At 34.3% G+C, this 24,717-nt stretch overlaps 1 protein-coding gene across 1 annotated transcript; it reads left to right on the forward strand.

The window, feature by feature from the left end:
- Nucleotides 12,780–24,450, forward strand: LOC109716280 (triose phosphate/phosphate translocator TPT, chloroplastic). The gene is made up of 12 exons (XM_020241619.1): nt 12,780–13,273; nt 13,717–13,782; nt 13,910–13,975; nt 14,071–14,149; nt 20,877–20,997; nt 21,118–21,213; nt 21,673–21,785; nt 21,862–21,939; nt 22,563–22,679; nt 23,307–23,406; nt 23,526–23,626; nt 24,124–24,450. Exons 1-12 carry the CDS (start codon nt 12,984–12,986, stop codon nt 24,139–24,141), a joined length of 1,245 nt encoding a protein of 414 aa, XP_020097208.1. The 5' UTR covers nt 12,780–12,983; the 3' UTR covers nt 24,142–24,450.

Here is a 24,717-nt window from a genome sequence, read left to right on the forward strand (position 1 = left end):
CTTAATGTGTCCCACAATCACTGTATACATGATGGGCCTGTTATGGGGTGCAAAAGAAATTATTGGGCACAGCTCGGCCCAGCTAGGGTTCCCAAGGTTCCAAAGAGCCCACACAAACTCAACAGCACTACTATCGTCCACGGAGCATGTCACCAATATTACCTACATCTCTTTCTTAAAAAAAATAATAATAATAAAAAGTAAAAGGATAATATCTAATATATCTCTCAAAACTTTTAAAATATCTTATGTACTTCTGCTTTTTGTTTATTTCAAATATATCCCTTGTATATTTCTTTGTTATTTAAAAATAACCCAGCTGTTAATGCCCGTTAAGTCGCCTCGGATTAACTCCGAGTTAAATTTCTATCAGAGTTCAAAAAAAAAATCAAAATACCATTTTTGCTCCTAATTTAAAGGCAAATAAGAAAAATTAGTGATAATAGAAGAGTATATTTGAAAAAATAAAAAAGTCAAATATTTTTTTTACTCCTAACGTAAGGATAAATAAGAAAAATTGATGATGGTAGAAAGGTATATTTGAAAGGACAAAATAATAATTTCACAAAGATAACGGTGTTCATAATAGTTTACTAACAAAATTTAACTCTAAGGGCATGCTTGATTCATCTATTTTAGACTATGAAATCGGAATGGAATTCATTAATTCCGATAGTTGTCGTTTGTTTTATAGTAATCGAATTCCGGTTATCATTCCACTCCGGAATGTGAATGGCCAAATCTATTTATGACTTAATCTGGTTTTGAATTCTGAATTGGCCCATTCTAAGTAAACTATTCAAAATTTTCTTTCACTAACACCTACCTCATCTCCCTTCATCACTTTCCTCTCTCTTAATCAAAACACTGTTTCAATAATTTTAAATTTCCATTCCGATTTTCATTCTAATAATGAACTAAACATTTTTGGATGATTTGTCATTCTATTTTCCATTCCAAAGCAATTCAATTCCATTTCTCATTTCTATTCCAATCATGAATCAAACATGCCTTAAAAGGATATATTTGAAATAATTTGGAACGTTAAAAGAGCACTTTTAATATTAGCTTTTTAAGAGGGGTAAATATATAAAAAGTCGAAAATTTTTCAAGGATATGTAAGCATTTACCCTAAAAATAAAACTACGTTCAAATCTTTCTTCTTCTTTTTTCCCCTTTCCTTTTGAAATTTAGATTAAAGAAGTTACTGGTTACCAAGTCTCTAACATGTGAATTTTTACTACCATTATTTATAATAAGTTGTTAACTTCCTCTCTAGGTGTTATGTTTTGAATTGAAACCCAGTTATACGTGAAAATAGTATGCGTGTCATTTAGCACGGTGAAACATTTTGTTGAACCAGAAAATAGTCGAATTCTTTTATTTAAACTTTTAAATAGTGATTTAGCTTAAACAACAATATAAGAGTAACTCAACAACTAGAGTTTTAAGTGAAGAGTTCAACAGCTCCTCTTTTATATGTGAAATATGAATCTCCTGGATAGGCAGAGAAAGCACCAACTGCTACTCTCCATGTTAGATGCTAGAATTTATACCCTCACACAAGTCTACCTCAGAGAGCAAGTTGCTACAACTTGAATAGTACAGTGAAATCACAAGAATGAGAATAACTAGGCGGTCGCAAGCTCTCGGCAATGTTAAACCAATAGTGTTTTCGAATCTTTCGTCGAGACTAGCATTGACATTTTTAAATAATAAAATTGTGATTTGACTAAAACCAGCTACCACACCAACTGCAAAACTAAGGGCACACATCTTGCTACATGTCCACTATCTGCCTACAACAAATTATCCTGTCCCGTTGTAGACTCTCAACTGCGTAGAGGAACAATCAGCAAAAAAGAAAATAGCAGCCAAGAGAGAGCTATAATTCTGAAAAATCTCTGGTTATATCATAGATTTAATTTCTAACGAAGAAGACATGCAAGCCATTATACATCTGGTGAGGCTATTTGTGTTGTTCAACAGGTATATATTTCTAGTTTCAAGCAAATCAATTCCAATTAATTAACTCTTCATCTCTTTCTGTTGATTTTTCTCTTCTTTTTTTTTTTTTTTTAATTTCCCTCCGGTCTGTTGCATAGAGGTGTCATATAATATACTTGCACATGAATACCTCAAAAGGTGAAAATGTTTACTGGAGCTATTGGTGCATCTGGTGGTCTTTTGACGTGTTGGAGCTCCAGGGTGTTTTCTTGTAGCGATGCTTATTTGAAGCAGTTTTTCATTAGTCTCCATCTTACACATACTTTTAGTGGAACGTATTTCTATGGCACCAACGTGTACAGCCCTCCTACCTGGAAAGGTAAGGAGGAGTTTTGTTCATAATTGGCTTACCTTAATTAAAGACATTTACAGAGGATGTTGGGTCATCTGTGAGGATTTCAATTTCACTAGAAGCCAGATGAAACGCAAAGGTAAAACCTGGAGCGTGAAGGCAACGAACATGTTGAATGATCTAATTCGATACCTAGATATAGGTAATGGACCTACCGATGAAGAATCAAACGTTCACTTAGTCGAATATGCAAAGCTGCCCTACCCTAGCTAAACTTGATCGGTTCCTTATCTCAACCGAATGGGACCAACAATTCCCTCTCTCAGAAGTGGAGGCAGTTCCTAGAATTACTTCTGACCATTGTCCGATTCTACTCGCTATTGGAAGTAAACTCAAGCATAAATTATTCCATTTGGAAGAGGTCTGGTTATGTAATGAAGACTTCGTTAAGAACTTACCTATGTGGTGAAGGGAAATACAACAAAACGAGTCAGTGATTTTCTCTTTCAACGCTAAGCTCAAACATTATCGGAAGCAAATTAAGAGATGGTGTGCTTCAAATTTCTAAGCATTCTAAAGACTAAAACTGAAATCATGCAAGAGATACAGAAGATTGATGAATTAGAAGAGGAATTTTTTTTGACGCTGGAGCAACAAGAAAGAAGGAGGACCCTCAAGGCTCGTCTCTCTATAATTCTCAAAGACAAAGAAGGGCTATGGAAAACACATGCCAAACAACAATGGTTACAGGGCGGAGATGATAATACTAAGTTCTTCTATGCCATAGCTAATAATAGGAGACATGCGAATGCAATTGGGATGATTATAGATGAGGGTAAAACATTTATGAAGGAGGATGAAAAAAGACACTAATTTTGGCGTAAATTTAAGGAACTATATGCCTTGAAGTCCCACGAATTGATTTCTTCCGGGGACTAGAGTGGACTCTTTCAAACTAGACGGGTCACTAACCCTATCTTTTAACTATCCCCTTCGACCTATTCTAGCTTGGAGGGGATAAAGCACTGGGACCTGATAGGTTTCCCATGAATTTTTACTAGACCTTTTGGGATGTCATCAAGAATGATATCCTTCGGATCTTCCAAGAGCTCTACGAGGGACGGCTCTCTACACGTGCTGTTGACTACACTTACATATGTCTTATCCCAAAAAAAGAAGGCGCGTCGAGGGCTAATGATTTTAGACCCATTAGTTTACTGAACGGGATTCAAAAAGTTATCTCCAAGGTCTTAGCAAATCATCTGGAAGGGGTTATGCAAGATCTCATCTCTACTTCTCAATCGGCGTTTTTAAAAGGGTGACTCTTAGCAAATGCGTTCGTAAATGCAAAGTAACTAATGGCTTGGGGGTTTAAGGAGGGTGTAGAGGGAGTTGGGGTCAAAGTAGATTTCGAGAAAGCTTATGATAAAGTCAACTGGTCTTTTCTTTGAAAGGTTTTAGAGTTGCTAGGTTTTAGCAATAAATGATGCGGATGGGTTAGTGAATGCATTTATAACTCTAAGATGGTCGCCCTGGTCAATGGAGTAGCATCTAATTGGATCAAATCTAAAAGAGAAGTGCGACAAGGCAGCCCTTTTTCTCCTTACCTCTTTTTTCTTGTGGTCGAGTGCCTTGCCAGAATGACTAAAAGGGCAGAGGAGTCTAACCTTCTCAAAGGAATCGTACCCACAAGAGATAGCTTCGTAAATTTAATACAGTATGCAGATGATACCCTGTTATTTTGTGAGGTGAGAAAAAGATATATGTATAACCTCAAATTTTTGTGGAGTCTTTTTAAATGGGCTTCCGGGATCAAGATTAATAAAGAAAAGTCGGTGTTATTCTACATAGGGAGTAAGAGTGGAAATAAATTTAATACAGTATGCAGATGATACCCTGTTATTTTGTGAGGTGAAAAAAAGATATATGTATACCCTCAAATTTTTGTGGAGGCTTTTTGAATGGGCTTCCGGGATCAAGATTAATACAGAAAAGTCGGTGTTTTTCTACATAGGGAGTAAGAGTGGAAATAACACTAGACTCGCTAGTATCTTACATTGCAAAGTTGGAAATTTGCCTACTAGGTATTTGGGTCTACCTTTGACCTTGGAAGCTTAAAAAAGGTGATTGGTTCGGTGTCATTTATAATTTCCAAAGGAGGATTGATGGATGGCAGACTAAACTCCTTTCTAGAGGCGGTCGATTAACACTGGTCAATTCAGTTCTTTCTAACCTGTTGATACATTTTTTTCTCTATCTTCAAAGCTCCGAAATAGGTTTTAAACCGAATGGAGGCATTGCGAAGGGACTTCTGTTGGAAAGGACAAATGAGTTATATCGGGGGAATCTATATGGTTGCTTGGAAAAATGTGTGTATGAGCAAGAATGAAGGTGGCTTAGGTGTTAAGGACTTGGCCACCATGAATGTGCTCTACTAGCTAAATGGTTTTGGCGTTTTCTCACAGAACGGGGATTACAATAGACTAAGCTAATTAGGAGTCTATACTACAACAGAAGACAACCATTGTTAGAGGGAAGGTCTTTTCGACCGCCCTCACAATAGTGGAAGAATGTGTTAGAACTGAAGGAAATCTTCAAAAGCAGGTTGAGCTATGGGTTAGGGGATGGACTACTCATTGATTTTGGGCAGATAGATGGAATGGTGATGCATCATTAAAGTTGTACTTTCTAGATATTATTCTCTTGTAGTTAACAAAGAGGTTCGCGTCACTGATTGTTTCTCTGTCTAGGGATGGCAGTGGAGAAAGATCTTGAGACGAGTGAGAAGAAACACACAATGTAGCACATAGAGTATTAAGGAGCTGAAGAACACCCTTGCTAACTATCGAATCAAAAATCACCCTAATGTTATCTTCTGGGGATGGAGCTCAAGAAATAGGTATACACTCAAATCCATGTATTCACTTATGAGGACTGGGGGTGTCAACGATGCCACAACGCCAGCTATTTGGCGACTGAAGATTCCGACTAAAGTCAAAGTTTTTCTTTGGCTTGTCTTAAAAAAGAGACTGCTTACTATAGACAACCTTCTTAGAAGGAGATGGTCAGGATATATTGTGTGTGTAATGTGTGGCGTTGACCTGGAGACTGTTGATCACTTGTTGGTGGGATGTGTCGCTAGCAAATTCCTTTTTATTTCGCTCCTCGACGAGCTCCGGCCACGTCTCTCTCTCTAGTGAAGACGTCAATACTGTCTGGGAGAGGCTACTGGGGAGGGGTCGCGACCTAACTTTTTGAAGGCTCGGATATTTGTGGCGACCTTGTGGTGGACGATCAGGCGTGAAAGAAATAACGTTATTTTTAAAAACCTACCTACCAACGCTATCTCAACAGCTCAACGTATTGGAGTGCTGGCGAAGGAGTGAGCCGATTTTTGTGGGGCCGATTTTCGTAGATCAGGGTGACAACGGCATTTGCTACACTCTTTGTCCTTACCGCTTGTTTCTACTCCTACTCTAGTTTTCTCTCTTTAGTTTTTTTTCTTTATAGTTTTTCTTTTCTTCTCGTTTTAGTTCTTTTTTTCCTTGTTTTTTCGCCCTTTATTAGAGGCCTTAGTTGCCTCACTCTATGTAGCTAAATTTATTTTCCTAATAAATGAAGCAGGAAGTGTGCTACCTTTCTCTCAAAAAAAAGAAAATCAAATGGTAAAAGATTGAAAATAAGAAGGCTAAATAGGCTACTTTCTCTAAAAAATTACACAAAGGGATTGCAATTATTGGGTAAGTTAAAGAAAATCTAGTAAATCATAGGGATAACTTTAAAATTCTCCACTAGCATAGGAATTTGACATGTTCTTGGTCACCATTAAACCCCTTCTCTAGATAAAAAAAAAAAAGAAGGCCGATGCTTAAGATCCTTGACTAGAAACCTAAAAACACTACTAATTAGTGGCCCTATCTTTAATGTTTTTAAAATAACTAGTTAAGGATTTTTAAAAGATTAATATGATACATCTATATCTATTATTTGTGCGAACAATGAGAAGCACTTAAATTAACTGTTTGCTAATTATTTCGCCCTAAATAATAAAAAATTAGAAACATGAAAAAGTAAACAAGCAGTTTATATACTAAGAACTTACATACACAATTTTCTACTCTAAGGCTGTCTTAGTCCTTTTTCAGGACTTGTTCATATTCCTAGTTGTGATTATCGCAAGTTGCTCTTTGATGGCTCAAGCTTACTTATATGCGGAAGCTTTGTTCTACATGGTCTTACAAACAAATCTACCCTAATAGGACTCAACCAAGAACACTATCATCTATATTCTTTGTAAACCTTTTCATTACAATCAACAAACCTAACATTTGAATCAATTATACTAACTATTGAGGGATTCCCGATTTCTACTACCTCTAATCGCACAGAAAAGGGATCAAAGAAACGAATATAGCAAAAATTGAAAGAAAAAAAGAAATGAGAGAAAAAGTCATTCTTATGGTTGATTTAAAATTTAGGCGAAAATATTGTTTCCACTGCTATTTATTTCAGAGAAAGTAAATGACTATAAAATTGTAATATCTCATTTTTGTTTTTATTTTATTAAAACTTTTCACACTAGCACATAAAATAAAAGGATAAAAAGAAAGTATAACAACCAAATTTTTTTTATTATTCTCTATCTATTTTTCTCTTGTAATTTACTCCGACATTACTCAGGGTTAAGTCAATTAAATGGAGGTAAACATTTGCGACTAAAAACATTTTCTCCCCCTTTCACTTTCGATAAAATAAACATGTTATAGTTGTAGTTGTTATATTTTTAATTGTATATATTGAATATTTTCTCCCCCTTTCACTTTCGGTAAGAGTATGTTTGATTGCTCGAAAGCGGGTGAAGTGAAGAAAGTAACTTTTATAAAAGTTACTTTTACAAAAATGATTTTTCTGTTCGATTGTTTAGTTAGTTATAAAGTGAAAAAATTAAACTATAATTTTATAATTTTAATTATTAAATTATTATATATAAAGATGTGATAATATAAATAAACAACTTATACTAACAATTTAAATTAAAAATTTATATTTATATTTAGAATTCAAAATTATATTTTAAAATTTAAATTTAAACTTAAATCTAAGTTGAAATCATAATTAAAATTTAAGGCATAAATGTAATTTACAATTTGAATTTAAAATTTAAGTTATAACTCACAATTGAAATTAAATTTTAAAATAAAAGTTCAACACAGAAATTAAAATATTTATTCAAATTTGAATTCATAATTTGAATTTATAATTTGAATCATATATTAATTTACTCTTTGATCTTAAATTCTAAATTCAAATTTGAATTCACAATTTAAATTAATATATAAATTTAAATTTAAATCACAATTCGAATCGAACATTTGAATTCACAATTCGAATTCAAATTCAAACTAAAACTCGTTATTGAAATTAAATTTGAATAACAAATTCAAATTTGAACTTGAAAATTTAAATTTTAAAATTAAATTTTAGCAAATAATTTGAATTTATAGTTGGAACAATTTGAATTCAAAGTTCAAATTGAAGTTCTTAGCTAAAAATAATTTGATTAAAATTTAAATTTAAATATAAATTTAAATTCTAGAATTCAAATTAAATAAAAGAATTTAAATTTAAATATAAAGTCACAAATTTGAATTTAAAATTTTATGTTGAATTTTAATTTACAAATAAAATTCAGAATGTGATCATAATTTTAATTCAAATTTAAAGTGAATTTCAACTTTAAAAATAAATTCAAATATTAAAGTTAATACTAAATATAATATTTTAGTTAAACTCTCTACTTTCGGTGAGTTCTAAATTTTTTGAGCTGAAGTCAAAAGAGTGAGATTTAGTTATAACTTACTTTATCAGCCTACTTTCGTAAAGTAATATTCATACTCATTTTCGCAAATCAAACTACCGATAAGACGTCATTTTCTAAAATGCCACTTTTGATGCTTCACTTTCGGCAAACCAAACATTCCCAAAATAAAACATGTTATAGTTGTAGATGTTATATTTTTAATTACATATATTGAAAAGGAATAATATATAGTAGAACTTTTAAAATTTTAAAATATCATATTTATTCTTGGATCGATGACCAAAATGCTCTTATTGATTTTAAAGAATTTCTTGAAATATAGGATTTTCTAATGGGATTTGACGTTAGAACGATATTATGGATATTGAGTGATAAATTTAAAATTTTTTAATTAGTGAGAGACATATAAATAAAAGCTTCTTTTTTTTTTAAACTATATTGTATTTATAAAATCATATCCAACCCTACAGTCTCTAAAAATAATTCTTCTCCAATCTGATTTGTCCAAATTTCACAATTCTCTATACTTTCTCTTTTAAGTAACTCGACTTTTTTTTGATTTTTCTATATTTTAGAATATTCGTGTAAAATAAAGAAAAGATGATATGTATCATGTATGGGAGCTGTCTTTTTGCACTGGCTGCAACCATTGTTAGTTAATTCGCGAATTATTCGCGAATTATTAAAAATTCAAATTAAACAGTCCGTTTACGAATTTTTTCTAAAGAAATTCGAATTAAACGGTCTGTTTACGAATTTTTTTCAAAGAAAAAAAATTATTCGTGAATTTTTGGGCCAACCGAATAATTCGCGAATAATCTGCGAATAATTCCCGAATTATTAAAAATCTGAATAAAAAATTTATAATTTTTATGTTTAAATATAAATTATCTTATATTTTATATTTTATATTTTATATTTCATACCGAATTTATTTTTCAAGCCGAATTTTTTAGCAAATTTAAAAACTAAAAAATAAATTTTTATCAAATCTGAATTAACTAACTATGGTTGCAACGAAAGAACAGTCTAATAATAAAAACATTGGTGGTGAGGAAGGTGACTGACGAAAAGCCCCGTCCCTACTGCACTGACATACAGGCCGAGAGCGCTTTTTAAAGCGCATTCACGCCGCGTCCGTTTCTCTGCTCTACAACCGAAAAAACTACAACAAAAATAAAAATAAAAAAAAGGTGAAGGATAAGATAAAGCCGAGGAGAGAAACACCATCCATTGGGTGAGATCGAGGCTCCTCCAAACACCTCTCATTTTCCTTACTACGGATAAGAGGAACAGGATAGACTCTTCCCAACTCTCTTTTTCTTTTTTTTTTTATTTTTTTTTATTTTTTCAGTATATATATTTTTTATTTATAATTTCTCAAATTTTTTTATTTATAATCCCGCAAGAAAGAGAAAGTTAAGAGGTGTTGACTTTTTAAAAAAAAATTTAAAAAATAATTTTCTGATTGAAAGGGTTTTTCTGGTTAGTTTATTTTTCAGAAAAAATAGTTTTCTATATTTTTAAAAAATTTTATGAAAAAATATATATTTTTTGTTTTCAAAATTTTTTATCCAGAAGATGAAAAGTATAGAAATATGTTTTTCATTGAAAACTTTGTTTTTGTAAAACCATTTTATGATTTTTTTTTAAGGAACCAAATGTCTCTTAAAAATTATTTGACCTTTAACACTTTCCCAAATGGTCCATTTGAAATGGATTAGACCCTTCAAAATATCTAATAATTTAATATGCTCCTTTCCGCAAGTGAAGTTATTAATTGAACAGCTATTTTAATTATTTGGCTTGTACATAATTTATATAATTTTTAAATATAAAAGAATATTATTTTTTCTTAGTTACAATAATTGTACATCCGTATCTTCAATTTTATTAAAACTTTTTATGCATTAGAATAAAACAAAATAGATGCTTTTGTATTCTAATAAAGTTTTAAGAGATCGTATGCAACAGAAGCGACCAAAACCTAGTTTTGATCGGCAAGGAAGGCTATTAAACTAGTGGATAAAATTTACGAAATTTAAATTGTCAAAATTTTGTAGTTAGACGTTTGTTTAAGAAGTGGTAAAGTTTATAAGGGTATTTTTACATATTTCCTAATATCAGAAACGCGATATTTTTACTCTCGCTTTTATTACTTCCATGCGCAATTTTAAATGATGCTGTAAAAATTAACGGCTGATCTCACCTTGCACGCCTTTTATAGTAAATTGTAAACAAAAACAGGCGTGGAATATCACGGCATGAAGATGCTTTGCTAATATCCACCGTCCGTTCTATCGATTGAGAGATCATCTAAACTCATCGCAACCGTACAAAGCATGATGGAAAGGGGTGTAGGTAAAAATGTATGGATACCCCCTCAACTATAAGCGGTTCCGATCTAGGCAACTAAGTTATTTCATTTGGATTTCTGACCCCTCGCCTTTTAAATATTTTTTTTATTTGAATTATAATACGTAGTTAAGTTAAAAAGCATTAAATTCCATAGTTTTATTAATTATTGTTTATAATTTGAATATTTTAAAAATAATTAAAAATACTCAGTTTAATAAAGTTACAAATAAATTTCATAAAATTTCTAAATTTTTTTGACTAAAATTATTTAACTCTGAAACAATTAGACAGTATCTATCTATTCAATGAGTAGAGGGTTGCCATTTTTAAATCTATCTATTCTTCAACATTTATCTATTTCTATTCTTTCTTCTACATTAAAGAAGGGTTTGAGAGGACTATAGGGTGACACATGTCCCCTCTCAAATCCTCTTTTATTCTCTCTCTTTCGTCCTCCCAAACCCTCAGGACATGTTTGGTTCATGATTGGAATAGAAATGAGAAATGGAATTGGATTGTTTTGGAATGAGAAATGGAATGATGTATCATTCAAAAATGTTTGGTTCATTATTGGAATGGAAATCGGAATGAAAATTTAAAATTATTGAGAGAAGGTTTTGATTAAGAGAGAGAAAAGTGACGAAGGAAGAGGAGATGGGTGTTGGTGAAAAAGAATTTTGAATAGTTTACTTTGGAATGAGCTAATCCGGAATTCGAAGCCGGATTGGATCATAAATGGATTTGGCCATTCCCATTCCGGAGTGGAATGAGAATCGGAATCCGATTCCTATAAAATAAACGACAACTATTGGAATCAATGAATTCCATTCCGATTCCATAGTCTAAAATAGGTGAACCAAACATGCCGTCAATGTAGAAAATATATATAGAATTAGGCTATTATACTATCTATAGTACCGGAGCTCCGATACTATAGTCTTATTTTCGATCTTAGGGTGTTCAAATTAATGATCCACACCGTTAAATATGATCTAGGGTATATGAAGTTCTTACGAATAAAATTTTAGTTTTTTTCGACATCGTTTACTTAGTAAATAAATTATGTCAAAATAGACGGTGTAAATTGAATATTCTTTAAAATTTGAGCATAGGACTTTGAAATTCAAGATCAAGAATAAGACTATTAATCTAGATAGTTTAAAATATTTTCTATCAAAATTTGAATAAATTTTAGATTCTTCTATACCGTTAATCTCAAACTCGCTATAGTAGCCATTGAAAATTGACAATTTCGAAATGGTTTGATTATAAAGTAAACTATGTCGAAAAATATAAAATTTTATTTCTTTAAAAATTTTAAATGCACTAAATCAGTTTTAACGTGTGGATCGTTGATTTGAACACCCTAAGATCAAAACGAGATATTTTAGTACCGGAGCGCCCGGGTATTATAGATTGTATAGAAGACTAGCGCGCACTCTCTCTCTCTCTCTCTCTCTCTTTATTTATTCATATATATATATATATATATATAATTGTGGGGTGTACATACATTTCTGACCATAGAAATATGACTTTTTTACAAAATAACCATATAAAGTTTCATAATTTACGAAATAACCCTATCAAATTTGTATTTGGCAAGTTAACTCTCGAAACGCGGTGAATCATTCACAGCATTCTGAAAGTCTTTAAGGTTTTTTGAAGGCTGTGAATCATTCACCGTCTTCTTCATAATTTTTAAAAGACGGTGAATGATTCGCCGTCTTCTTCATAATTTATTGGGAAAGAGAAAAAAAATGAGGTTGTTAAAATTATACGTAGATTATACGGGAAATAAAAAAAGTGAGTTTGTTAGGATTATGTGTGGAATATTAGAATTTTTGTTTGATTTTTAGAATTGCATAGATAAATTATTAAAATTTTTTTGATTGTTAAGATTATATTGATATTATATTATGATTTTCAAATTGTTAAGATTATATGTGATGTTTGATTATTACGATTGTATGAATAGATTATTAGGATCTTTTTTATTGTTAGAATTGTATGGATGGATTGTTAGAATTTTCAGATTGTTAAGATTATATGTAATTTGTTGAAATATTTATGTGTTTATTAGGATTATAAAAAAAAAAAAATAAACAAGTGAAAGACGATGAATCATTTAGCACTTTTCTATGAAATTAGGAAAACGGTGAAGGCGGTAAACCATTCACCGTCTTTAAGTGATTAGTTTTTTAAATATAATTTTAGCAAGATTATTTCGCAAATAATAAAATTTTAAAACATCATTTTATAAAAAACTCCATAGAAATACCCGCAATAGGCGCAGGACATCACCCGCGGCGCACGATAACTCTCCCCGTCCTCGACGACCCTCCCTCTATCTCCCCTCATCAATCTCCTCCACCCGATTATAATAAAATCTTTTCCCCAATTTTCACAGATCAAGACCCTCTCTCTCTCTCTCTCTCTCTCTCTCTCTCCCCACTGCGCGCCACCTCTCTACACTCCAAACCCTAAAAAGGAAGATCGTGTGCGATGGCGACGGCGGGGACCTTCTCCGGCACCGGCGGCGGCATCTCCGGCCTCCTCCGCCTCCGCCGGCAACCCTACGCCGCCGGCGACGCCGCGGCCGCTGTCGCCTTCCGTCCCCCCGTCGGCTCCGTCTCCGGCGGCGGCAACCTCATCTGGGGCCGCCAGCTCCGCCCCGCGCTCCTCCTCGACCGCCCCGCCCCCGCCGCCGCCGCCGCCGCCGCCCGGCGCGAGCTCCTCCGCCCCGTCGCCGCCGCCGCCTCGTCGTCGCCCGCCGAAGGGAACGATTCCGCCGGGTGAGGTCCGTCCCCTCTGCGGCCATTCGGGCGGGCCGAACCGGACTGGACCGGGTCCAATCGAACCGGGCCCAGCCGGTTCGACTCGCCCTCCCAAATGCCTCCTCGTCCCCATTCCGTTTCATATTGAGTGCTAAAAATGTGTAAAAACCCCTTCAACTATTTCCGATTTTGAAATTAGCCCCTCCCCTCCTCTCCTCATACTCCTTAACTTCAACTATTTTTGAAATGGAAACAATTAGTGATACGTCCGAATTTTCAACTAACTAACTAGAAATATGCTAAAATAAGAGGAATCAATAAAAAAGGGCTTTATTTCAAAATTGCCTTTATTTGAGGAGATTTGGATACCTTTTCCACTTTTTTCTATTTAAAAGTAACGAAACTGGGAATAATACGCTGAGTATCAAAATCGGAAACTTTTTGTTAATTATCATTTGTAGGGAAGCGAAAGTGGGATTCGCGGCGAAGTACCCGGCTCTGGTCACCGGCTTCTTCTTCTTCATGTGGTACGGTAACCCCAGCTCCCGTTACTTATCCCCTATTACATTTATATGCGGTGCCCTCACCGCTGCATTGGTTTAAATTACGGATGTGCCACTCTGGTCATCTGGTGTGTGTGTGTGTGAGGGGCAGGTACTTCTTGAACGTGATATTCAACATACTCAACAAGAAGATCTACAATTACTTCCCCTATCCCTAGTAAGTTTTCGCTCTCGAATTTTCCGCCGCACGAATTTCCATGCTGTTGTTTTAGTAGCGTTGCTCGCGGTGAGCTTACCGCCGCTGCGCTGCAGCTTCGTTTCCGTGGTGCACCTCTTCGTGGGAGTGGTTTATTGCTTGGTGAGCTGGGCCGTTGGTCTACCGAAGCGCGCGGTAAGTGGCCCTTTTTTTTTTTTTTTTTTTTTTTTTTTNGACGTCCGCCGTTTAAAAGTGTTTTTTATTTTTTAAAATTTTCTTTTTGAGAGTGTTTATTATATTTTAATTATTTTTCAGTATATAAACGGGTGCAAATAAAAAGTTACTGACTAATAAAATTATTAAATTTAATCTAATAATTATTTAAATAAAGTATAATACTCAAACAAAAGAGTAAAAAAGTTGTAAAAATTTTAATAAAAGAATAACAGTTTGAAGTACTACTTCAAATTGGCTGTAATTGGGAGGTCCCTCTCCGTACATTTTGACCTTTTAAAAGAAAATATCGTGTTGTCGTTATGTCTTTTGTTTCGACACGTGTCGTGATGCAAATGGTGGAAAATCTGCCCCTTATCGCTATTGACCAAAAATGCTGTCCACAGAAGATGTTCTTTTTTTCCTTTTTTTTTTTTTTTTCTTTCTTTTCTTTTTTCTTTTCTGAAAGGGCCCGCAGAAAATATTCACTAGTATATTTTATTTTACACGTTATCAGTCCACAATCAGATAGTTTTGGTTAAAACTTGATCGGACTTGTTCTCAAATTTTAGTTTGTTATAATTTTTTATTTAAACTGTCTAAATATTATAATTAAATTTTAAAGTCTAATTTGTGGGCTGGACACTGCTGTTTTATTTTTATAGTAGTTACGTGGCATCTTAATTAATTGCCATATTATCGAGCACAACATTATTTCTTCGCTACCACATTGGGGACGCATTACTATTTAACTAATTAAATTAGGCTGTGGTACTTAATTATAATAATTTAGAAATTTCGAGCCAAAATTCGCAAATAACTAAAGTTTGAGCATCAAAGTGCCACAAGCCCCAAAGCCTGAGGACCAAAAGTGCTATTTAGTGTTTTTCTATTTTTAAGTTTCTATTTTTGATGTAGCATATCTATTAGTTAAATTATGGTCGCCAGCTTATCCTGTCTGTAGTTGGGGTTGAACCGAATTAATAGTAGGGGATTCGAATTATTGTGTTTATAGATTATTAATGTATTGGCAAATTTGTATGATACGCTTCCAGTTCGTGTGTATTAGTAATGGCTAATCTCCCCCATGTGAGGATAATGATAATAATAATAATTCAAATAAAGCGCACCTCAGTTAAATTCCTATTATGATAGTCCCAATGTCACGTCCCGTGAGCACCAATTTGGTTGGTTCGGGCCTTACACAGACGTCGAACGAACAGAATCTCCTCAGTTCGCCCAAGGTTCCACAACAATCAAACATGTATAATGAAATGCCCAGGAAAAATTTCAATATACATGGCTTACGCGAGGGTAAGCAACACAAGCAAGTGAATGTAAACTAACTAAAACATTCATATATTGTATCTTGATTACTTTAAATCCAATACAAAGCTTGTATTGTTATTACATACATTCATTCTTTAACATATACATTTGCCATCTCTCAAATAAATAATTTACGTTTTTCCTTTATCAACTATAGATAGATGAAATGTACAAGGTACAACTATACTCAATGGATATCCGCTACCTATTGAGCGCTGTCCATATCACCATCCTCGACTACCCTGCATGCGCTAGAACCTGCATGGTTAGTGGGGTGAGAACTACTGAAAGTTTCCAGTGGGTTCAGCTGCCGACCTCGCCGACTCATCCACTAAGTTTACTCAGGCATCTGTAGGAAAAGAAATAGATAACAAACCAAACTAATGCTACTACAATGTCTGTACAAAGCTGAAAAGAACAATAGATAACTCATGAAGTTTATGCATGCATGCTGTCATATTACTATTACCCAATTAACTTGGTTAACCATTTGGTTAACTACAACTCACCAACCAAATCCCTCTTGTCGGGGAGAATTCTGCTACAACCCGACGGGACCGTCTACTGGGGAAAATTTCGCTTACCAACCCAGTTGATGACAATTCCGGAGCTCATCGCCCAAGGAGGAGCGACCTTACCTTGAGCATTAGACTACTTGTGAGTATGATTCAATCCTCACTTAGAGGATACAATGACAATGCCTCACTTAACTAGCTCTTTTGCTAGATTTAACATTTCCAATTCTAGATACTAATCAGTTCATCTAGTCATGATGCCACCAAATTTATTATTGTCATAGTCTATTATCAGTTCACACATTCATAGGGTACTATATTCATGGTTCTATCATTCCACATGTTTTCTACATTGGAAGTATACCAACTTGTTCACATTTAGCCACAAGCTAACCTCAACCCTATAATGCATGGATGTCAATTCACAATGTCACTTTATTAACTATTTCATAGTCCATACCTATTCATACCACTATAGGGTTCTCTGTTGTTCAATCCACTGTCCATATGTATTTTTGCTTACAAAGCATACAATTAGAACACATATCACATTTAACCACATAACAATTGCAATCCTATAATGCATGAATATCAACTAAACATATACATGTATGCTCAAGAAATGTAACATAAACATAATAGGTCATTCGATGACTTCGGAAAGCACCACCCACCTCCGAGTGATGCCGAGATGCGAGAAAACCACCTCCCGCAATTTATGAATGACCACACCCCTCGCTGACGACAAACGAAGCTAAAATGAGATTTTTCCTCAATAACTCGGTGTAGGCTTGTCGGAACATCGATCCGAGCCTCCCAACGCGTCGGTTTTACCCTCAATTAGGATTTCATACGACCAATTTCAAGCTAAATCTCCAATCCTACAAAACGCCATTTTTAAGCTTAAACTCTACATAACCTGTTTCTACATAGGTTCATAAGAACACATAGAATAATCCAAAGCCTCAACAATCCAAGAACCTCAAAACTAAGTAATTTAGGAGATTTACATCAATTTTATATGGCTACAAATAAACAAAAGAGGAAGTTCGCCGTTTTCGGCGCCTCGGAACCCACCTAGCGTGCGAATTCAACGTAAAGAATGATCTTCGAAGTGGAAAGCTGTTCCGCTGCCTCCATCCAATCCGCATGGCAGCCACAACACTCCCAAGATGGCCGAAAATTCCCTCGGCGAAATCCCACAAAATTCGGATCCTAAATCACATAGAAATCCAATTCTATGCTTCAATTTCAACGAAAATGCATCCAAAATGCATCTCCTAACATTCACCGTCAAGAATCCACCAAAAAATATAATTTGAAATTATAATAATATTATAATACTAACCCGAGTGTCGAAGCACTAAAAATTAGGTGCGCGGCGTTTCGATCGGCTCGTCAAACGGCACCAAATCCATTACTCTCTTCTTCTTCTTCTCTTTTTCCCTTTTCTCTTTTCTCCTTCTCTTTTTGCGTACAGGATATAGTGGATAAGAATGGAGGGGAGTCCTCTGGCAACTTTAGTGGAAATCCACTAAGCAATGTAACAAATGCCCTTAGGTCCATAAGTCATCAATATTATCACTTCAGTCCAATTCTAGTCTGATACATTTAATTGGAGTTCTTCTGAATGTCCGTTTGCTCTCAAATTTGACAGCCTGACTCAATTAAAGTTAATCAGACAAATGTGATCTTAACTTTTCAGTTTTGAATTTTAAGTCACCGAAAGCTCTACCGACTAAAATCTCTAGCAGATAGCAGTCAGATTTTGTTTTTCACTTTCCGGGTGTCGGAATGATATGAAATTTTAAATCTAGCCTCAGAAAAATAATTCCGATATATTTCCAAATTTTCATAATTTTCTGACACTGTAAATTTTCTGCTAAAAGATCAGTCCCGTTTCTTATAGAAAATTCTAAATTTTCTGTTTCTGTTTCAACTTCAACACAAGTTATTTCCGACTTATATTTTACTTCTTTAAGTCCAATAAAAATAGTATCTTACACTATTTTTATTTACACTTACTTTTATATTAAAAATCCGGCACGTTACACCCAATCTTTTAAATGATAGTAATGTTATGACTTTCTTCCATCCATGGAACATAATTCGAGTTCAGGCATGCAATCAATGCATTGTTTAATATAAGAAACATAGTGAGTTAGGCTAGTTTGTGGACTCAATATTTCAGCAGAATATTGCTTTCCCTGAGAATGAAATACTGTCCATCATTCCATTCAAAATAAATTCCCTCCTCCATGGTAGCACTATAGATGCAGAAAGAGGATGTTAGGCTGTGAACTTTGTTCACATTGAAAATTTTTTGTGCACAATCTATTTTCCTTGTGCTTGAATTAGGGTAAATTACATCATGGTCACTGAACTTGTCGTGAAATCACTGAACTTATGTGAAGTTCCATTTACATTACTAAAAGTGTTTGCTCTCTCTCAACAGTGTACGTATAATGGTGCATTTTACTGCAATATTTGTACTCATCAGTTTGATCAAATGCTTCTGCCTTTGTTTTTTTCTTTTTTTCCTTCATAGCAAAATGCTTCCGTTTGTTGTAGTTGAGTCATTGAACTTTAATTTTGTTTTAATTAGGTCATTGTGTTAACCTCTTTTTTGTTTTTGTATCTGTGGTATGATATGGCAGCTAGTTCAGAAACCATGTCATCTCTTAGGGATGTGGCAGTTAATGCAAGTGCCACATCATCTCTAAAAGATGATGCGGCTCTCAATTCAGCTGCCATGTTATTTCTTGAAGATGCCATGTCAATTGAAATTTAACATCTTGAGATGATGCGGGAGTTGATTTAAGTTTCCACATCATCGTCAAATCATCTTGTGGAGTCGGTGTCGCGGCTATATCATTCGACACACCCTATCTCTATTAAGGGAAATAACTTGAGGTTGATACAGTGATTTAAGCAAAACAGAATTGAAGTTTAATGACTTAATTGCAACAAATTGAAGTTCAATGAAGTAAACTTTGTGATAAATTTAGCGACCAACGGAGTAATTGACCTGAATTAAAATGACTGTATAACACTCCTTGCCGACAAACATAATTTTATTGAAGTATGTGAATTCTTCGATCTTTTTCTGAAAGGACTACATAATTTATCAGTGTAGGAAGTTGAAAACCTAAAAGGGCAGAAGTATTGGGAAGCTCTCAATTCAGAATTTTTATCTTGTGTTCAATTTGAACAATCTAGATCAACTAGATTTTACTGAAACATATGGAGTTGGTCTCAGAAAAGGCCGATCTCAGGCGACCAAGATTAGGCAGATCTCAGACATGCAAAGCCATGTGTCTTGATGAGGAATCCAAACCAAACTGTATATTTGGTCTGATTAGATCATAAACTATTAAAACTCCATTTTCCATATGGTGTATTGCAGCCTAAGTAGCCTACCCGTTTTGTAGGCCAAATAAAGTGATCCTGTTCTTTTTCCCCTTGTGGGAACAAGTTGATTAAAAGCCTGACAAATGCTTCAAAATTTTTATCACTTCCGATTAAAAATCTTTCAAACTCACTCATTGCTTTCTTCACTTTGATTCTTTTTTCTTGTCGATAAATGTTCTTCAACATTTTGCAAATATTATGGAAATTTATTTAGTAAAACAATAGTTGAACTTTTGACCAAGGTTTTAAATGACCATCGGCACGGGCCATATCGTGCCAACAAGATATCGGCACGATAAAGCCCCCGTGCTGATGGCACAGCTCAAAACTCTTTTTTTTTTTTAAATTAGTAAGTAATTTTTTCAATAAAGTTCAAAAGATGTGATAAAGATACATAATAAGCAGTCCAGCTACTATGCTTTTAGGAGATTGGAGGCCTTTGTCCTCCTAAGTCGTTTTAGATGATAGGAATTCTGAATTGATGATCGAAACCGTTAAAGTTGATCTAGAGTATTTATAACGTCTAGAAACTAAATTTTATAAATTTTAAAATTCATGTCAAGTTCATTGAAGAGTCGAAAAATGAATGGTCAAAAATGAATAACCTTGTGAAAATGGATGTTAGAAAATAGATGTTAGATTTTCTTCAATTCATGATTGGAGTTATCAAACGTTATCTAAATAGTATGAAAAATTTCTATTAAAAATTCAAGTTGTTTGCATTGTTCTCTACCGTTAAACAAGCAAACGACTCATATAGACCGTCAAAAACTATCGATTTTGTGATCCTTAGATCACTATGTAAATAATTTTTAAAATTCTTTAAATTAAGTTTCTAGACACTTTAAATGCTCTAGATCAATTTTAACGGTTCTAATCATCGATTTGACACCTCTATCACCTAAAACGACTTAGAAGGACGAAGGCCTCCGTCCTCCTAAAAAGATAGTAGCTAGATTCCATAATAAGCAATTCGAATATTTTTTTTGCTAGATAAAATAAATATTTCATGCCTTTATGTGTCGGTACATATGTATTTTTTGTGACCGGCACGCATTGGCATGGCTCGGCCCTCACCGTTTCGTATCGTGCCACCAAGTTTTCGGCACAACCTACTGCCATGGCACTTAAATCCTTGATTTTGACTATTCAAGTTGTGCAACTGCATTTGTTTGAAGTTCATCCAATGATAGCTCGTTGTGAGGTCCATTTGTGAAATAAACATGGAGGATTACTTCAAATAGGTAGCTATGAACTGTCATCATTCATAACAGTATAGCAAGGCAAGAGATGCCAAAGAGTAATGATTTTCTTCGGGTCTTGAAGAAGGAAGTGAATACTAAGTTCATGCAATTTATTAATTTAAATATGATATCATTGATCATATTTTAACTAATGTCGAGTATTTCTCATGTCCATTGTAACTAGTGCTGTTGTTTATTTTTCTTTTGCAGCCCATTGACTCAAAACTGTTGAAGCTGCTTATTCCAGTGGCAGTATGCCATGCCCTGGGTCATGTGACCAGCAATGTCTCCTTTGCTGCAGTTGCAGTCTCATTTGCGCACACTGTCAAGGGTATATATATATATATATATATATATTTCTTTTTTATTCAAAGATTTTTTTTCTTCTGTTCTATATACAAGTTTTTTTCACCCATTGTTTTGCACCTAATGTCAATTGGGTTTATTTCAGCTCTGGAGCCGTTCTTCAATGCTGCAGCTTCTCAGTTCATCCTCGGGCAGCAAATTCCTTGGACACTGTGGTTATCTCTAGCCCCTGTTGTGATTGGTAATTAGTATTTGGTTATTTTAGTTTATTATCTTTCTTTGTGGCACTTAATTTCAGTCCATAATATGTACTCGATGTAATTTCAGTCCATAATATGTAGTTGATACATATTTGTTAGCTTCTCCATGTGGTAAAATCATGTTTGGTACATACATGTTTGATTTGGTCTCATAAACAAATTATCCATGTATCTCAAGTACTAATATATTCAAGAGGCGAAGTACGGGGAGATTGAAAACCAAATAACAAAGAGTTCCATGAACATCTCTGTGCTTGTTTTGTAGAATGAGAAGGGGATATTACTTTTTATATTATTTCTCCATTTTTCACATAATTTTGGATCGTGAGACAGGATAAAATTGTAGCACTCGAGGAAACAGATGTACTATCCTTAGAACTAGAAATGCTACTGTCGATGGTTTCTCTATTTGGATTATCATTAAACTGTATAAATTTCAGGTGTTTCAATGGCATCTCTCACGGAACTATCATTTAATTGGACTGGATTCATTAGCGCCATGATTTCCAACATTTCCTTCACTTACAGGAGCATCTACTCCAAGAAAGCCATGGTTCATCTTGTTCTTTCCTGCTTGTTCTTGCCTCTCACATGTTCATTCACTTACAATATTTCTCTGGATATTGCAGACTGATATGGACAGCACCAATGTGTATGCCTACATTACAATCATCGCTCTCTTTGTTTGCATCCCCCCAGCGATCATTGTAAGTGAATCATCTGTACTAATTTCTTCTATATATGTTGCAGCCATTTAGGTCTTGATTAAGGAATTAAGGATCTCACTAGTTGGTCATTCCTTAGCATAGTATATACCTTGTTGATGTAATGAGAATGGAAAACCTGATATTGGCTTAAAGTATAAACTTAAATTTGTATCTGGTGAAAAAACTTTAATCTGTTCCTAACGAATTTACTCCTGTTTTCCTTGGTTTTTATTCGTAAATTGTCAAAGTTTATTTATGTTGCGTACCTGTTGTGCTGAGAATACCAGATATCCTTGATCGATTTGCTTTATATTCTTTTGATCTTCTTTGTTCTGAAAAGCATATTAGGCTGGCTTATAAGCCTATCCATGGTTTTTCTCACATCGGCTTGCCATTATAGATGAAAGTCATGTAATCTGCAAAGTTTTGCTCATGACTGTTTAATTGAAATCTTGATTAACTTTGCCATTTGTGAAATTTGTCAAATATCCTATGAAACATTGAACATTCATTGTCGTTAACTGGCACTATTTTTGATTCCCATATTTTACATCATTAAAGCATATATTATCCCACGGGTGCATCTTCTCCTCTGTTCTTATCATGAATATTCCCTTTTCCAGATTGAGGGGCCTCAACTTTTGCAGCATGGATTCAAGGATGTAATAGCCAAAGTAGGTTTGACGAAGTTCATCTCAGATTTATTTTGGGTGGGCATGTTTTATCACCTTTACAATCAGGTACTTGTCCAATTATGTGATCTCTTACCATTCATCAATGCTTATGTGCCGCTGATAAAGAATTTCCCACTGCTGAAGAAAGAAAAGACAATCATGTGAATTTCCATGTGTCTAAATGATAACGATGTGAATTTCCCAATTGAAGAGAAAAAGGATTACTATATGAGTTTCCATATAAAATATCCATCACAATGATCTGAGGATGTATAAGGCTTTACAACTCTAGGCCGCAAAACTATCGTCAGTATTTAGTTTAGAAGCATTATCAGGATGGGCATCAAGAGCTTCCTTAGCATTTCTGCACACACACAAATTAAGAAAATTAGCTTTCCATTTTATAGTATTTTTCTTGTTGAACCAAACTTGAACATCTTTGTTTTTTCATACTTATTCAATAGACAAATTCAGGCTTTACTTTTGTACTTTCAATACTTTATGAATATTTTCATGAAACGCAATATCCGATCTTTTGACTAGCATGCTTTTAGCTTGCCTATTACTAATATTGATTTATTTATGCATTACACGGATTATATTTATTCTACTCATCTTAGTCATAAAATTCATCTGTGTTAGCTTTTCTACATTAGCCATTTTGCATGTGTTAATGCCTTTTTATTACCGCAGCTGGCGACGAACACCTTGGAGCGAGTGGCTCCTCTCACTCATGCGGTTGGCAATGTGTTGAAACGTGTCTTTGTGATTGGCTTCTCTATTATAGTCTTCGGTATGCACTCATATACTCCTATTTATATGTTTGATTATTGTACCTTGATCTTTTTTCTTTCCCCCTGTTTGTATGCATATTGCACATCTTTCTGATACTTCAGATCTTAATCTCTCTAGGAAACAAGATCACAACCCAGACGGGCATCGGAACCTGCATTGCCATTGTAGGAGTTGCCCTCTACTCGTATATCAAGGCCAAGATTGAAGAAGAGAAAAGAGTAAGTTCGGCAACTTGAACTACATATCCGCCGATATATAAAGTTTTCACACAATAGAACTACTATCTGAACAACACCTACTAATTACATTGTTTTGCACAATCTCCTTGTTATAGGTAATCTTCAGTGATCAATATAGTTCTTCACTTAATTGTTTTCTAAGAACTTGTCAAAATGCTTTGTCCTGCAGATTGGTACTTCTGCTAAATCAATTTACACTCGTCAAACTGCATTCAGAACTTGTTAGGGGTCAAAAATAGAGAGCAACCAAAAGGTGTTGAGGGAGAAACAAAAAAAAAAAAAAAGAAACTTTTTTCAAAATATTTTCTTATTGTTTTTTTCCTTACCCTACCCCAATCTATCCATGTTTTGGCTACATGTCATTAGCAAATTTAGCACCTAATCGGATTAATTTTTAGTCAGGCTATAAAATACTTGTCCCAACGTCAAGAATCATCAACTAAAATAACTTTTCGGTTTTGTAAACTTCTTTGCAGCAAATCAAAGCCGCATGAGATGGATTATATGTTGGATTTTGTATGGTAAATATGCACGAAAAGAGTAGCAGGGAAAAAGAAAGAGTGATAAGCTTGCGAGCAACCAAATATCACTTGTTGTCACATCTAATTCTTTTTTCTCTTGTACTCTGTTGTTCTTTCGTTGTGAACCTGTGTAATGAACATTGCTGGTGAATTGCAGGAACCCATAATAATCTCTATTTGTGAAGTAAAGCTTCATGAGAGCCCGTGATTTGTATAAAGAATAAAGATTTAGAATGTCAAATCTCTGTTGAAAATTGGCGCTACAACTTCTATTATTAGGAATTTGATAACCTTTATAGATCTTCAACTGTGCTAAAACTGCTGCTAATGATTGTAGCAGGATACTTGTTGTGATCAAATAAACTTTAGGGTGAAAAATATTATTAGTGGAAGTGCGTTAAGGACTAATGAAATTGAGTGCTTTACCACGAGATTGAGTCATTACTTATTAATCTACTAGTAGTCATACTTTGCAGTTAAGACCACTGTATGCTGAACGATTGGTTTGCATTTTTAATGTCGAAGTTGGAATCAATTTTGCATGTTATA

This window comes from Ananas comosus, linkage group 10, assembly GCF_001540865.1.
Source record: "Ananas comosus cultivar F153 linkage group 10, ASM154086v1, whole genome shotgun sequence".
In the NCBI taxonomy this organism is placed as follows: domain Eukaryota; kingdom Viridiplantae; phylum Streptophyta; class Magnoliopsida; order Poales; family Bromeliaceae; genus Ananas; species Ananas comosus.